We start from the raw sequence: 17,531 nt of genomic DNA on the forward strand, positions 1-17,531 counted from the left end.
AACACACTTAAATGATGACACCTATTGCGGGCATTTTACTACAAATGTACCTCTTAGAAATTGTAAATATGCATTCTTATCCACAGTAGGAAATATATTTTAGATGAGTTCCACCTGTATGTTTGTAAATGTTTGCTACGTCCAAATATGGGCATGATTTAAATATGGAATTGATTTCTCATTCTCGATATGTTTCAAACCATCTCAGTCCATTCTTAACTAGGCCAGTGCTGCTGCTGCAGTACAAGCAGAATGCTTCAGGTAAGCTAAGGTATGCTGCTACAGTACAAGCAGAATGCTTCAGGTAAGCTAAGGTATGCTGCTACAGTACAAGCAGAATGCTTCAGGTAAGCTAAGGTATGCTGCTACAGTACAAGCAGAATGCTTCAGGTAAGCTAAGGTATGCTGCTACAGTACAAGCAGAATGCTTCAGGTAAGCTAAGGTATGCTGCTACAGTACAAGCAGAATGCTTCAGGTAAGCTAAGGTATGCTGCTACAGTACAAGCAGAATGCTTCAGGTAAGCTAAGGTATGCTGCTACAGTACAAGCAGAATGCTTCAGGTAAGCTAAGGTATGCTGCTACAGTACAAGCTGCATACTTCAGGTAAGCTAAGGTATGCTGCTACTCTAGGATGCCATTCGCTGGTCAATCAAAGATGTGAAGCATCCTCTCTCACCGTTGCTCTGAGCAGTGGCGGTTGTCAAGGAGACAGGGTGTTGCATGCTTGCTCCCAGGCCCCCGTAACCACGGTAACTGTAGTTGAGCCCACCGTTGATGTAGAGCTGGTCCTGGGAGTAGGCTGAGGCGGCCAGGGAGTAGGCAGAGTGGGCCAGGGAGGCTGGCTCGCGAGAACTGGGCTTGTCAAGTGCTATCTGCTCCTCCTGGGGGGAGACGAGACGAGAGAGTTCAGTCCCACTTCCAAGTATATAATATACTCAAGGTTAAGAAGAACAGACTTCGCCAGTGGCTATTGGAAAAAAAACAGTACATCCACCCACCTGAGAAAACACACACACACACACACACACACACAGAGCACTCACATGTGCCTGGTAGACATCCAGCCGCATCCTCTTGGCAGCCTTGCGTGTCTCGCTCTCGCAGGCGGCTGCCAGGATGTTCTCAGCCATGGCTGAGGTGAGGTGAGGTGGGGTGGGTCGTGTCTGGCAGGGGAGAAACAATCAGCACAAATTCATCCCCACGTCAGAGCAAAGTACCCTTTTTAAGGTTGAATAATGCTTGTTATAGCCATTACTGTCTGCAGTTTGCTTAAGAATAGACAGTTATGCTTTGCTTGAATTCTTGCCAGAATAATCAACACGGCATACAGTAGTGTGTACACAGTAGGCACCATAATGTGAATATCCCAACATTGTGTGAAAAGAACCCATTGACCACAGTGGGGCAATAAAGAACCCATTGACCACAGTGGGGCAATAAAGAACCCATTGACCACAGTGGGGCAATAAAGAACCCATTGACCACAGGAGGGCAATAAAGAACCCATTGACCACAGGGGGGCAGTAAAGAGCCCATTGACCACATGGGGGCAGTAAAGAGCCCATTGACCACAGGGGGGGCAGTAATGAGCCCATTGACCACAGGGGGCAGTAAAGAGACCATTGACCACATGGGGGCAGTAAAGAGCCCATTGACCACAGGGGTGGCAGTAAAGAGCCCATTGACCACATGGGGGCAGTAAAGAGCCCATTGATCACAGGGGGCATTAAAGAGCCCATTGACCACAGGGGGCATTAAAGAGCCCATTGATCACAGGGGGGCATTAAAGAGCCCATTGACCACAGGGGGGCAGTAAAGAGCCCATTGACCACAGGGGGGCAGTAAAGAGCATATACAACACTAATAAATCAGAACATTTTCAGATGCACCTGCTCATTACAAAGTTTCCAACTCATCTCTTATAGATTAAGTTTTACTTGATAGTCTCATTCCTAAACAAGCACGTGAGCATTGACTACATTTTCAACAGAATATTTTACCAGGTAAGGAACTAAACAAAAGTATTATATCCTGATCTAAGAACCAATGGTGATACAAACCAGCAAAAAAAAATGATCAATGATGATGAATCCTATGGGAGTACTGTTGCTAGACAGAGCCCAGACATCATCTATACATGGGGGATGTTGGGGGAGAGGGCAAATGGCTAACAGACCAGCCACACACAGGACCATGAGAGAGGGAGGGATGAGAGTGAGAGGCTAGATAGGTATGGTACATTTAGACCAGCCACACACAGAATGAGGAATGAGAGAGAGACAGAGATGGAGGGATGAAAGAGTAGGAATGAGGGTGAGACAGATGGATGAAAGAGTAGGAATGAGAGAGAAACAGAGATGGAGGGATGAAAGTGAGTAGGAATGAGAGAGAGACAGAGATGGAGGGATGAAAGAGGGTAGGAATGGGAGAGAGACAGAGAAGGAGGGATGAAAGAGACTAGGAATGAGAGAGAAACAGATGGAGGGATGAAAGCGAGTAGGAATGAGAGAGAGACAGAGATGGAGGGATGAAAGAGGGTAGGAATGGGAGAGAGACAGAGAAGGAGGGATGAAAGAGACTAGGAATGAGAGAGAAACAGATGGAGGGATGAAAGCGAGTAAGAATGAGAGAGAGACAGATGGAGGGATGAAAGAGTAGGAATGAGAGAGACAGATGGAGGGATGAAAGAGTAGGAATGAGAGAGACAGAGATGGAGGGATGAAAGAGTAGGAATGAGAGAGAGACAGATGGAGGGATGAAAGAGTAGGAATGAGAGAGACAGATGGAGGGATGAAAGCGTAGGAATGAGAGAGAGACATAGATGGAGGGATGAAAGAGTAGGAATGAGAGAGAGACAGATGGAGGGATGAAAGAGTAGGAATGAGAGAGAGACAGATGGAGGGATGAAAGAGTAGGAATGAGAGAGAGACAGAGATGGAGGGATGAAAGAGAGTAGGAATGAGACAGAGATGGAGGGATGAAAGAGTAGGAAAGAGAGAGACAGAGATGGAGGGATGAAAGAGAGTAGGAATGAGAGAGAAACAGAGATGGAGGGATGAAAGAGAGTAGGAATGAGAGAGAAACAGAGATGGAGGGATGAAAGAGAGTAGGAATGAGAGAGAGACAGATGGAGGGATGAAAGAGGGACAGATGGAGGGATGAAAGAGAGTAGGAATGAGAGAGAGACAGAGATGGAGGGATGAAAGAGAGTAGGAATGAGAGAGATGGAGGGATAAAAGAGAGTAGGAATGAGACAGAGATGGAGGGATGAAAGAGAGTAGGAATGAGACAGAGATGGAGGGATGAAAGCGAGTAGGAATGGGAGAGAAACAGAGATGGAGGGATGAAAGCGAGTAGGAATGAGAGAGAGAGAGGTGGAGGGATGAAAGCGAGTAAGAATGAGAGAGAGACAGATGGAGGGATGAAAGCGAGTAAGAATGAGAGAGAGACAGATGGAGGGATGAAAGAGAGTAGGAATGAGAGAGAGAGATGGAGGGATGAAAGCGAGTAGGAATGGGAGAGAAACAGAAATGGAGGGATGAAAGCGAGTAGGAATGAGAGAGAGAGAGATGGAGGGATGAAAGAGAGTAGGAATGAGACAGAGATGGAGGGATGAAAGAGTAGGAATGAGAGAGAGAGAGATGGAGGGATGAAAGAGTAGGAATGAGAGAGAGAGAGGAGGTATGATAGATGTGGTACGTACCTCCATGCCGTTCTTCTTCATTCGGCGGCAGGATTTGAGGTAGGTGCGGATGCGCTTGCGAGCACGCAGCTCGAACTCTGGGAACTGGCGGCTACACGACTCAATGATGGCCTGGATCTTCTCCTTGGGCTGCTTTGAGATGGGCACCATGCGGTCCAGGTTCTCATCCACAAACAGACGCACAAACATCTAAAAAGAAGATGACAAAAGTCCTGTAGAAAAAAAGGTGTGTGTCTGCTCTGCTGCTTCCAGTGTTCCTGAGGTGAAGGTCATGTAAAGGTGAAGGTCATGTAAAGGTGAGGTGAAAGTCATGTAAAGGTGAGGTGAAGGTTATGTCAAGGTGAGGTGAAGGTCACGTAAAGGTGAGGTGAGGGTCACGTAAAGGTGGGGTGAAGGTCATGTAAAGGTGAGGTGAATGTCATGTAAAGGTGAGGTTAAGGTCATGTAAAGGTGAGAGGAGCTATTTCATTGTGTGTGTGTGTGTTCGGGCACGTGTGGTGTGTGTGTGTGTGCATGGGCGCACGCTGTGTGTGCGTGTGTGTCTAGCTGAGGTGAGAGCAGCTCTTACGTTGAAGGCCTTTAGTCTCTCAGGGTCCATGCCCTCTGTGTCGTTGATCTTGTCACTGTCGTCGTGATCATCGTCGTCATCGTCGTCTGCCGCCGCCACGCCTCTGGTCACGGTCAGGTCCTCGGCACATGTCTCCATCTTCAATGAGTCGTAGCTTCCTGAGCTGTACTGAGGAGACTGTCACACATATAGGTGCACGTGCACATACACATCAAAACACAAGCACAGGTGCATACACCCACACACACACACACACACACACACACACACACACACACACACACACACACACACACACACACACACACACACACACACACACACACACACACACACACACACAGAGAGAATAAGCACAGACAGTCTGTATGCTAGGTGACATTGAAAGCACCCGGTACAATCTCAATGATGAGGAACACTGATGACAGTGAGGCACAAAACGCTGCTAGATGTTGTTGTGGCTAAACAGTTCTATTTGTCTGATCCTGCCAATGCGGCAAATAAGATGCTTTCAAGGACAACTCTGCATTGTCAGAGCATGGTGAAGTGTGTCTCATTCAATAGCCAGAGAGCAGGAAAGAAGAACCTTTTATCCCTCTCTCCTTTCATACTGTCCTCCACTGACTCCTGTATGGATGTTCATCACAAGTACAGCAGCACAACTAGGCTACTTCTCCTGGCACAGCAACTCTCACTGCTCTCATGCACATTGTCTTGCTGGTTTTCTGTCAAGACTGACGTCTTGGATTCTGAACTGAGAACGTTCTCAAAATGGCGTCTATTCATTCTCCATCCACAGGAAATGTATAAGTAATTGCAGTTTGGCGAGATCTCAATGGAAACTTCTCAGCTTTGTGCAATGCCCTGGCAATGAACCAGACCTTCTTGTGCAGACCTCACCCTTCATAGTCGGTCATAGCAAGACAGTAGGCATCTATAACAAAGGCACACTGAGCTGTTACTCACACTGTCCTGGTGGGCTCATTGCTCAACATTATCACTTTGTGTGTAATATATCACCATTAGACCTGGGGTCAAATACTACTTGAAATCTTTCAAATACTTTTACCATTTGTTTAAGTCTGCCTGGAGTGCCAGATGGGCGAGGCTTACAGTTTTGCATCCTATTCTATTGGTTCATTGTACCAGGGAAACTCAATCAATCTCAGCTAAAGTATTTAAAATATTTTCAGACACAGGTCTGGGCAGAAGACCCCACCTTGTTGCCATAGTCCCTGATCGAGTCTCTGTCCAGGCGCAGCTCAGAGGCATGGGTGAGAGGCTTGACGGGGTACTTCCTGCGCAGCTCGTCTGGGGGGTCGAGCTGGAAGGGGCCCATCAGGGCAGAACCAGGCAGCCTGGTCTCACTCAGGTTGACTGGAGCCTGTTGGTCCTCGGACGATGAGGACGAGGAGGTGGTGCTGAAGTCCAGCGGAGCCGAGGGCCTGTTGCCGTTTACCACCTTCCTGTAAGGGGTTCCCCCCATGCACCTCTCAGACCCCGGGGCCGCCCCACCCGCAGACGGAGGGGTCATGGTGTGCATGCCGTTCCCACTGCCGCTCTCTGAGGATGAGTCATCTGTGGAAACACAGGGACAGATACCAGTTAGACTGGTAGAATCATCATCAGACAACACCACACTGGAAACACACAGGGACGGATACCAGTTAGACTGGTAGAATCATCATCAGACAACACCACACTGGAAACACACAGGGACAGATACCAGTTAGACTGGTAGAATCATCATCAGACAACACCACACTGGAAACACACAGGGACAGATACCAGTTAGACTGGTAGAATCATCATCAGACAACACCACACTGGAAACACACAGGGACAGATACCAGTTAGACTGGTAGAATCATCATCAGACAACACCACACTGGAAACACACAGGGACAGATACCAGTTAGACTGGTAGAATCATCATCAGACAACACCACACTGGAAACACACAGGGACAGATACCAGTTAGACTGGTAGAATCATCATCAGACAACACCACACTGGAAACACACAGGGACAGATACCAGTTAGACTGGTAGAATCATCATCAGACAACACCACACTGGAAACACACAGGGACAGATACCAGTTAGACTGGTAGAATCATCATCAGACAACACCACACTGGAAACACACAGGGACGGATACCAGTTAGACTGGTAGAATCATCATCAGACAACACCACACTGGAAACACACAGGGACGGATACCAGTTAGACTGGTAGAATCATCATCAGACAACACCACACTGGAAACACACAGGGACAGATACCAGTTAGACTGGTAGAATCATCATCAGACAACACCACACTGGAAACACACAGGGACAGATACCAGTTAGACTGGTAGAATCATCATCAGACAACACCACACTGGAAACACACAGGGACAGATACCAGTTAGACTGGTAGAATCATCATCAGACAACACCACACTGGAAACACACAGGGACAGATACCAGTTAGACTGGTAGAATCATCATCAGACAACACCACACTGGAAACACACAGGGACAGATACCAGTTAGACTGGTAGAATCATCATCAGACAACACCACACTGGAAACACACAGGGACAGATACCAGTTAGACTGGTAGAATCATCATCAGACAACACCACACTGGAAACACACAGGGACGGATACCAGTTAGACTGGTAGAATCATCATCAGACAACACCAGCTCCAGACATGTATAGAGGGACAGGAAATATAATGTGTAGCCTACATCACACCTTGAGTATGAATCCCAGCCTCTACGCAGCCAAGACCAGGTCAGTACCGTCAATTAGCAGTAGAGAGAGCTGTTGTAGTCAGTATGAATGGCCATGGAAGAATGGCCATGGAACACTCAGTGTGGTGGCAGGCAGGCAGAGAGACAGGCAGAGAGACAGGCAGAGAGACAGAAAGAGAGAGACAGGCAAAGATGCTTGCTATGGTGCTGTGAGTTAATGAATTAAAGCCATCCAAGGCAACCAAGGCAGCCAATGATACTTATTCATGAAAGCAGGGCACTCCGAGTTAGAGAGTAGAGAGAGGGAAGCACAGGGAGGATAGCACCGCCACCTCCCCTGTACCCCAGTCGTACGCTGCAGGCTACACAGTACAACACTGCACACCATAGAACCAGGCAAACTAACACCAAGTCTGGCCATCCATGAGCCCAGCTCGTCTACTTGTCTCTACACACACATCCCTCCCCTCCTCTCTCCCCACCAGAGAAAGTGGTGCCCTCCCATCCATCAGCCTGTGGCGAGCAGCTAGCTTCTTAACTCAACCAGCGGCAGCTACTAAATAAGTGATTGTTTAGTGCATGGCTCTGCCACTGAGCCACGCTGATGGATGGCCTGTGTGTTTTTGTTTTCCACAGTCCTCCTTGTCTCTGTCACACACACACACACACACACACACACACACACACACACACACACACACACACACACACACACACACACACACACACGACTAGTAGTTGGAGGGACTGTAGTATCTCTACAGTTGAGAGCAGTGCTCCACCACCTCTAGTACAGTGTAGTGGTGTTGGGGTGGGCCTAAGGACCTCTGCTTGGCCTCATCACACAGACTCCCATTCTCACAGACACACTGCCTGGACTGTATGCATAACCATCTGAGTGGGACTAAGAGGGGCTCACGTGCCTCTCCCAGTGTGTGTGTGTGTGTGTGTGTGTGTGTGTGTGTGTGTGTGTGTGTGTGTGTAGATTTGGACTTAAAGCCTACGTAGCATTTGTAGAGCGTGCGTGTAGTGGGGGCAGCATTGGGGTCAGCTTTCCAAAGCCTCCAATGAGGGAGGGGAAAGAGGAGAGACAGCCACAGCCATAGAGCAGGTCAATGAAAGAGAGGGAGGGGGGGATAAGGGAGAGGAGGGAGGGAAGGGAGCATGGGGAGGTGGGGAAGAAACAAGGGCAGGGATAGTGAGGGGGTAGAGGTTTAGAAAGGGAGCAAGAGAGGGATCAGAGAGAGTGGGTTATTCCATGGTAGAGGAAGGTATGGGTAGAGAGTAGAGACCAGTATGTGGGGATAGAGAGACTAGGAACTAGGAAGGAGGTCAGAGGAGGGGGGGGTAGAGAGCAGGTCAGGGAGAGGGAGAGAAAGACAGAGGGACAGAGGAGAGGGTATGAAGCAAGGGAGAGCAAGAGGAGGGGGATAGAGTGGAGGAGGGAGCGAGAGGCGGAGGCTGTGAGGGATGAAGAGAGATTGAGAGAAAGGGAGGCAAGAGAGGGGAGGGGAGGGAGAAGGAAGGGGAAGAGCAAAAGGGCAGGAAAGGAAGATGATAGAAAAGCAGAATGAGAGAGCGATGGGGGAGAGAAAGTTAGAGAGGCTGTGGTGGTGGTGGGTTAGGCCAGCGGAGGGAGGCAGGTGGCGTGTATTTATTTGAGTATAAAACTATTCATGCATGGAGAATAAGGCCAGCCTAATTCCTGCCAGCTCAACACAAATCCCCCTCAGCAAGACCATGGTCGCCGGCTGGGGGAGTCACCCTCCTCTGCTGTTCTTAAAGGCACACGACACCCAGCTCTTTCCTGTATCTGTATCCTCCCTGTATCTGTATCATCCCTATACTGTATCCTGCCTGTGCTATACTGTACTGTATCCTACCCTGTACTGTATCCTCCCTCTACTGTACTGCATCCTCCCTGTACTGTATCCTGCCTGTATCTGTATCATCCCTGTACTGTATCCTGCCTGTACTGTACTGTATCCTAGGGTAGGGATGTCCTTGTCTCATCTCGCACCAACGACTCCTGTGGCGGGCCGGGCACAGTGCGCGCTAACCAAGGTTGCCAGGTGCACGGTGTTTCCTCCGACACATTGGTGCGGCTGGCTTCCGGGTTGGATGCGCGCTGTGTTAAGAAGCAGTACGGCTGGTTGGGTTGTGTATCGGAGGACGCATGACTTTCAACCTTCGTCTCTCCCGAGCCCGTACGGGAGTTGTAGAGATGAGACAAGATAGTAGGTACTACAACAATTGGATACCACGATACCACGTGGCTATGCATGTTGATGGAGACCAGACAGAGTAGAGGATGTTTCATTCCCCACTTCGTGACAGACTACTAGGTCTATTGGTAGTCTAGGAATGCAGTGCAGACAGACAAGCTGCTAAAGTCATGTAGAGGACACTTCTACTTTCTCCACCCACAGCTTTAATGTCTACTAATGACTCATTCTATATTCCTTACATAACACACTACTTTTGGCCCTGGTCAAATGCTATGTGGAACTCAGCCATATAGTGTTATCAGCACCTGGAATATCCTAGCAGGGTTAACATGGCTGTCTCTGCTTGTCCTTGGCAGTGGAAATGTACACAGTGTGAAGCACAGCGTGGTCAATATGACCTCTCCAGTCTCAACACAACGCTACAGTACATCGATGTACTGTGCTACTAGGCAGCAAGGACCACAAACACCGTACACAGCAAGTGTGGTCAGTGCCCTTGAAATAACATGGAAAGTGTCAATAGGATATAGGAGGACACACTGTTTTGGGGCAAAAGGCAACAGATATGGGTTACGTCCCAAATGGAACCCTATTCCCTACAGGCCCTGTTAAAAAGTAGTGCACTATGTTGGGAATAGGGTACCATTTGGGAAACAGCCAGTGTTTGCACTCCAATCCAACCAGACATTAGGTATCAACACCACACACACTGAACTTTCTGTCCACCAAAGACTAATGTGGCTTTTAAAGAGGAGGACAGCAGAGCAACAAGTTACGCTAATTTCCTCAAAAGTTGTTAACCACAGTAATACTCTCTGATGAACCAGTTTCTTCATTGAGACTGGGCTGATTTTGAGACACATCACTGCTTTGAACACTGCTCTTCTCTACCTGCATCTCTCCCTCTCTCCCCACTATCCAATGTGATCAGGACAACATAGAACATCTTGGTCTAGATCTGTTTCTATTCTATATGCAGGGAGGATACATGTAAAAAAAAAAAAAAAAAAAAAAAAGGCACATCACTGCTCCTTCTTGGAAAAATAAAAATCCATCCCTGCCTCCCTCCATCCCTGACTCTCTCCTTGCCTCCCTCCATCCCTGCCTCCCTCCATCCCTGACTCTCTCCTTGCCTCCCTCCATCCCTGACTCTCTCTCCCTGCCTCCCTCCATCCCTGACTCTCTCCCTGTCTCCCTCCATCCCAGACTCTCTCCCTGCCTCCCTCCATCCCTGACTCTCTCTCCCTGCCTCCCTCCATCCCTGACTCTCTCTCCCTGCCTCCCTCCATCCCTGACTCTCTCCCTGCCTCCCTCCATCCCTGACTCTCTCCCTGCCTCTCTCCCTGCCTCCCTGACTCTCTCTCCCTGCCTCCCTCCATCCCTGACTCTCTCCCTGCCTCCCTCCATCCCTGACTCTCTCCCTGCCTCCCTCCATCCCCGACACTCTCCCTGCCTCCCTCCATCCCCGACTCTCTCTCCCTGCCTCCCTCCATCCCCGACTCTCTCCCTGCCTCCCTCCATTCCTAACTCTCTCCCTGCCTCCCTCCATCCCACACTCTCTCCCTGCCTCCCTCCATCCCTGACTCTCTCTCCCTGCCTCCCTCCATCCCTGACTCGCTCTCCCTGCCTCCCTCCATCCCTGACTCTCTCCTTGCCTCCCTCCATCCCTGACTCTCTCTCCCTGCCTCCCTCCATCCCTGACTCTCTCCTTGCCTCCCTCCATCCCTGACTCTCTCTCCCTGCCTCCCTCCATCCCTGACTCTCTCCCTGCCTCCCTCCATCCCAGACTCTCTCCCTGCCTCCCTCCATCCCTGACTCTCTCTCCCTGCCTCCCTCCATCCCTGACTCTCTCTCCCTGCCTCCCTCCATCCCTGACTCTCTCCCTGCCTCCCTCCATCCCTGCCTCTCTCCCTGCCTCCCTCCATCCCCGACTCTCTCCCTGCCTCCCTCCATCCCCGACTCTCTCCCTGCCTCCCTCCATTCCTAACTCTCTCCCTGCCTCCCTCCATCCCACACTCTCTCCCTGCCTCCCTCCATCCCTGACTCTCTCTCCCTGCCTCCCTCCATCCCTGACTCGCTCTCCCTGCATCCCTCCATCCCTGACTCTCTCTCCCTGCCTCCCTCCATCCCTGACTCTCACCCTGCCTCCCTCCATCCCTGACTCTCTCCCTGCCTCCCTCCATCCCTGACTCTCTCCCTGCCTTCCTCCATTCCTAACTCTCTCCCCGCCTCCCTCCATCCCGACTCTCTCTCCCTGCCTCCCTCCATCCCTGACTCTCTCTCCCTGCCTCCCTCCACCCCTGACTCTCTCTCCCTGCCTCCCTCCATTCCTGACTCTCTCGCTCTCTCCCTGCATCCCTCCATTCCTGACTCTCTCTCTCTCATGAGGAGTGAGTGACAGTGATGTGCAGGAGGCCCCTGTGAATTCTGAATGTCACTGATACATGGGAGTGTTTAGCAGGCTGGGCACTAGGGCAGAGGAGACTGTCTGTGTTTAAGACAGGAAAGGACTCAGAGAGCAAAGGACACACACATGTACACGCACGGACAGGTGCTCGCTCACACACGCGCACACACCTAAAAAGCCCTTGGGCCTCCAAGCAGGAAAGACCTCAGAGCGCACACACACTGCAATAGGCGCTTGCACGCAGACACGCACACACACCTAAAACGCCCTTGAGCCTTTTAGCTGCCAGGGCAGAAGCAGACTCGGGGGACGTGGAGGAGGGGGTGGGAGAGAGACAGTCAATCAATGTTTTCCCCATGCTCCTCTCTGGGAGACAGGAAGGAGGCAGACAGGTCGCTCCACAGTAGACAGACACAGGAAGAGGAGGAGGCTGTATCAGCCATCCTGACAGTATTCATCTCCAACTGTTCTTGCACACCACTGGGCATTAACACACGTCTGCATGCATGCACACAGTACACACACACTGCTGTGCAAACCATCTTGTTGCTTTAGTTTCATCCGATCAGACACAGACAGTATTATAGCAGCGTTTATCGTTGCAGAGAGGTGCACACTTTCAAATCTACTAAGTCACAGTGTGAGCCTTTTCAAGTCAACATTTATTGCTAGTAATCTACCCATTTCTTTTTTCTTTGTTGAATTTGACCCCTTTTTCTCCCCAATTTCGTTGAAAAAGAGACTCTGGGTTCGCGCCCAGGCTCTGTCGTAACACATTGGTGCGGCTGGCTTCCTGGTTGGATGGTGCTGTGTTAAGAAGCAGTACGGCTTGGTTGGGTTGTGTATCGGAGGACGCATGACTTTCAACCTTCGTCTCTCCCGAGCCCGTATGGGAGTTGTAGCGATGAGACAAGATAGTAGCTACTAAAACAATTGTAGCTACTAAAACAATTTCACCAATGACCAATTCATTCACCAATGAAATTGTTTTAGTAGCTACAATTGTTTTAGTAGCTACTATCTTGTCTCATCGCTACAACTCCCATACGGGCTCGGGAGAGACGAAGGTTGAAAGTCATGCGTCCTCCGATACACAACCCAACCAAGCCGCACTGCTTCTTAACACAGCACCATCCAACCAGGAAGCCAGCCGCACCAATGTGTCGGAGGAAACACTGTGCACTGCGCTGGTGCGCGACTAGACAAGGATATCCCTACCGGCCAAACCCTCCCTAACCCGGACGACGCTAGTCCAATTGTGCGTCGCCCCACGGTCCTCCCGGTCACGGCCGGTTACGACAGAGCCTGGGCGCGAACCCAGAGTCTCTGGTGGCGTAGCTGGCGCTGCAGTACAGCGCCCTTAACCACTGCGCCACCCGGGAGGCCCTCGTAATCTACTCATTTCTAATTGAACACAAGCTATTTTGTTGGGTTACAGCTTGAATTAATTTTTTAAAAATTGTATCACTGATCTACACACGATACCATAACATGTCAAAGTGGAATTTTGTTTGTGGAACATTTTAGAAATAAATAACTAATTTAAAGCTGAAATGTCTTGAGTCAATAAGTATTCAACCCCGTTGTTATGGCAACCTAAATACGTTCAGGAGTAAAGATGTGTTTAGCGAATCACATAATAATTTTTTTATTTAACCTTTATTTAACTAGGCAAGTCAGTTAAGAACAAATTCTTACTTACAATGACGGCCTACTTGTAAAGCTCACACTCATTCTTTGTTCAATAATAGTGGTTAACATGATTTTTGAATGACTGCCTCTTTGTTACCCACACATACAATTATCAGAATTTCAAACACAGATTCACACACAACCACAAAGACCAGGGAGGCTTTTCAATGCCTCGCAAAGAAGGGCACCGATTGGTAGATGTGTACAAATAAAAAAAGCAGACACTGAATATCCCTTTGAGCACGGTGAAGTTATAAATGAGGCTTTGGATGATGTATCAATAAACACAGTCACTACAAAGATACAAACATCTTTCCCAACTCAGTTGCCGGAGAGGAAGGAAACTGCTCAGGGATTTCACCATGAGGCCAATGGTGATTTTTAAACATTTACCGAGCTTAATAGTTGTGATATGAGAAAACTAAATGGAAGAGTGAAAAGAAGGAAGCCTGTACAGAATACAAATACTCCAAAACATGCATCATGTTTGCAACAAGGCACTTAATTGATACTGCAAAAAAATATACTTTTTGTCCTGAATACAAAGTGTTAGTGTTTGGAGCCAATCGAACACAACACATCAAGGAGTACCACTCTTCCTATTTTCAAGCATGGTGGTGGCCATGTTATGGGTATACTTGTCATCGGCAATGACTAGGGAGTTTTTAAATGGAATACAGCTAAGCACAGGCAAAATCCTAGAGGAAAACCTGGTTCAGTCTGCTTTCCAACAAACACTGGGAGAAAAATTCACCTTTCAGCAGGACAATAACCTAAAACACAAGGCCAAATATACACTGGAGTTGCATAGTTACAGTTTTGACTTAAATCGGCTTGAAAATCTATGGCAAGAGTTGAAAATCGCTTTCTAGCAATGATCAACAACCAACTTGACAGAGCTTGAAGTATTTTTTAAAGACTAATGGGCAAATATTGTAGAATCCAGGTGTGCAAAGCTTTTAGAGACTTATTCAAAACGACCTACAGCTGTAATCGCTGCCAAATGTGTTTCTAACATGTATTATTGCCTCAGGGGGTGAATCCTTATCTAATCAAGATATATTAGTGTTTTATTTTTCATTCATTCATTCATAAAAAATAAAAATAAAAGTTAGAATTTGCCAACCAAAATACAGAGTATTTTGTGCAGGTTGTAGACCAAAAATTACAATTAAATTCATTTTTATCCCACTTTATAACACAACAAAATGTGGAAATATTCAAGTGTTGTAAATACCTTCCTACAGTGTTTAGAATTGAGAGTAAAAACAAATTAATTTAAAAAAGAGAGCAATATATCACAACACCCCTTGGTCTGTCTTAAATCCATTCCCTCCCAGAAATGAGAGAGAAACATTTTAATCAATATGATTTAATCTGTTGCGGCAATTCTATATTTTACTGGACCGGGTATGTAAATGAATGTTTCTATTGTAGTTGGCCTCTTGTACATTGATTTAAATAAACTGGACAGATTAAAACCTGGCATTAATTAAGGGAATTGTTTCTTTAATTTAGCGAAAGCCCAATAAATTAAATTCCACTTTGTCGTGTGAACAAAACAGCCAGCGGCGGCTCTCCGGTCCACACTGTGCAGAGAGAGAAAGACTCACCGCTGTGCTCCCCCGAAAAACACTGTCTGTCCACGATTCAATCAGCTCAGTCTGACTGCATCAGAACTAAAGCATTAAGTTACAGGGAGCTAAAAAATACTGTTCAACCATGTGGGAGAGCACACACACACTGAACACACACACTCAGCCATGTAGGAGCACACACACACACTGAACACACACACTCAGCCATGTAGGAGCACACACACACACTGAAAACACACACACTGAACACACACACACACACACTCACACACTGAACACACACACTGAACACACACACTCAGCCATGTAGGAGAACACACACACTGAACACACACACTCAGCCATGTAGGAGCACACACACAGACTGAACACACACACTCAGCCATGTAGAACACACACACTGAACACACACACTGAACACACACACTCAGCCATGTAGGAGCACACACACAGACTGAACACACACACTCAGCCATGTAGAAGCACACACACACACACAGTAATGTGCACATACAAGCGCACAAACTGGAGGTAAGTAGCGTCCCTAGCCACTGACACACTCACACAAAAGCATATTCACATACTAGGATATATGTGCAAGGACTTTCAGAGACTTTCAGAGGCGAACAAACATGGAAGCAGACATGGCAACAGCAACTGTAAGCCTACATAATAACCAACTAGGCTATACACCAGGGATCATCAACTAGATTTAGACGCGGGCAGATTTTTTCTTGAGCGGATGGTCAGCGGGCCGGAACATAATTACAAATCATTCCTAAACTGCAAATTGACCACAAGAATCCCAGACAGATACAACTCGCATTAACATCTGCTAACCATGTGTATGTGACAAATAAATTTGATTTGACGAAAACATAATTATTTCAAACCTTGCTTACATTTGTATACGATCACATATATCTCTCTATTATACATGGGAATACTTTGGAACAGATTTCCATCATTAAAATCACTTGGAGCTGATTTGCTGGTGTTTTTAGTCTTTTATGTCCAACAATAAATACATATAGAAACATATATTTAAAAATATTTAAAAACAAATTGCTCCAAAAACTTGGGAGGGGGGCAAATCAAATACCCAATGGGAAACCCTGCTCTATACCCTTTATTCTCACATAGACAGTGATAAGACCCTTGTAAAAAGGTATCTCGACATTTGTTAAAAGGCTAAGCCGCCTGTCATAAAGGCAGTGAAATTGTGGGAACAGGGTGACATTGGCATAGTATAGGTATGAGAGATTCATCAGAAGAAAGAGTGAGAGCACAGAGTAAAGGCTAACGGAGAGAAAGAGAGAGAGGGAGAGAGAGAGAGGAGAGAAAGAAAGAAAGAAAGAAAGAAAGAAAGGAGAGTGCAGAGAGTAGAGCACAGAGAGAGCGAGAGAACAAGAAAGTAAGTGAGCTAGAGAGAGAAAGAGAGAGCGGGAGATAATGAGACGGAGAGAGATAGAGATTGAGAGAGAGGAGAGTACAGAGAGGAGAGTAGAGAGAGACGTGTGCAGGATGGGTCACTGAAGAGGAAGGTCAGGTCAATCTATTGCACAGGGATCACAGCAGCGTTCTGCCTGGCATCTATGGGACCATGTGACTTCATGACATAGTGGAGAGCAACACGGTAGAGCCCTGTGACAAAAGTACAACCAATCGCACAAACATCTTCATTCAGCCAGGGCCTGGGAAAGCACAAACATTTATGTATGAACTACAGTGTGTTTCAGCTTGTTTGTTTGTGTGTGTGTTAAAAATATGTCCCTGAGTGTACAACAGCCCCTCTAGGACTGTTCCCAGCAGAGAGAGGGAGAGGCTGGAGCCCAGGCAGCAGTAACTCCTGTTGTTCCTGTGTCATCTGTATCTGGGACAAGAGGTATGTGACTGAGAAGCTTCCCAGGGCCCAGCCAGGTCAAGCTTGTGTGCCTACAACACTAAAGAACATCCTACAGTCAGACTTCAGCTGCCTGCCCTCTCTCCTTCAGACACTACTCACGGCATATGGCCCGGCCAGCGCAAATAATATTGCTGTCGTCTTATTACAATTACACAATTATCCCCTTAGTTTTTAATACGGATTCATCGATTTTTTTCCGTCATTAGCAGAGCCTAGGTGTTGATTAGACGGATGCGGTGCAGCGGTGGTGGTGGTGGCCGATGGGAGGGCCCAGTGAGGGAGGGGAGTGCTGGATGGAGAGGAGAGCGTCGTAGAGGGGGTGGTGGCCGATGGGAGGGCCCAGTGAGGGAGGGGGAGTGCTGGATGGAGAGGAGAGCGGGGTAGAGGGGGTGGTGGCCGATGGGAGGGCCCAGTGAGGGAGGGGGAGTGCTGGATGGAGAGGAGAGCGTCGTAGAGGGGGTGGTGGCCGATGGGAGGGCCCAGTGAGGGAGGGGAGTGCTGGATGGAGAGGAGAGCGTCGTAGAGGGGGTGGTGGCCGATGTGAGGGAGGGGAGTGCTGGATGGAGAGGAGAGCGTCGTAGAGGGGGTGGTGGCCGATGGGAGGGCCCAGTGAGGGAGGGGGAGTGCTGGATGGAGAGGAGAGCGTCGTAGAGGGGGTGGTGGCCGATGTGAGGGAGGGGGAG

The 17,531-nt window shown here is 48.3% G+C and overlaps 1 protein-coding gene across 2 annotated transcripts in view; it reads right to left on the minus strand.

Moving 5' to 3' along the window:
• LOC112222085 (nucleolar protein 4-like) overlaps positions 1–17,531 on the minus strand; it is a 143,369-nt gene that overhangs the window by 5,799 nt on the left and 120,039 nt on the right. Inside the window, exons 6-10 of one of the 2 annotated variants that reach the window (XM_042303933.1) lie at positions 5,493–5,851; positions 4,274–4,450; positions 3,706–3,894; positions 1,046–1,165; positions 772–883 (exon numbers count right to left, since the gene is read on the minus strand). In XM_042303933.1, coding sequence (XP_042159867.1) covers positions 772–883; positions 1,046–1,165; positions 3,706–3,894; positions 4,274–4,450; positions 5,493–5,851 — 957 coding nt within the window. Of the gene's footprint in view, positions 1–678; positions 884–1,045; positions 1,166–3,705; positions 3,895–4,273; positions 4,451–5,492; positions 5,852–17,531 lie in introns of both variants that reach the window. The other variant, XM_042303932.1, reaches the window with a different exon arrangement.

Source organism: Oncorhynchus tshawytscha, linkage group LG22 (genome assembly GCF_018296145.1).
Source record: "Oncorhynchus tshawytscha isolate Ot180627B linkage group LG22, Otsh_v2.0, whole genome shotgun sequence".
NCBI lineage: Eukaryota > Metazoa > Chordata > Actinopteri > Salmoniformes > Salmonidae > Oncorhynchus > Oncorhynchus tshawytscha.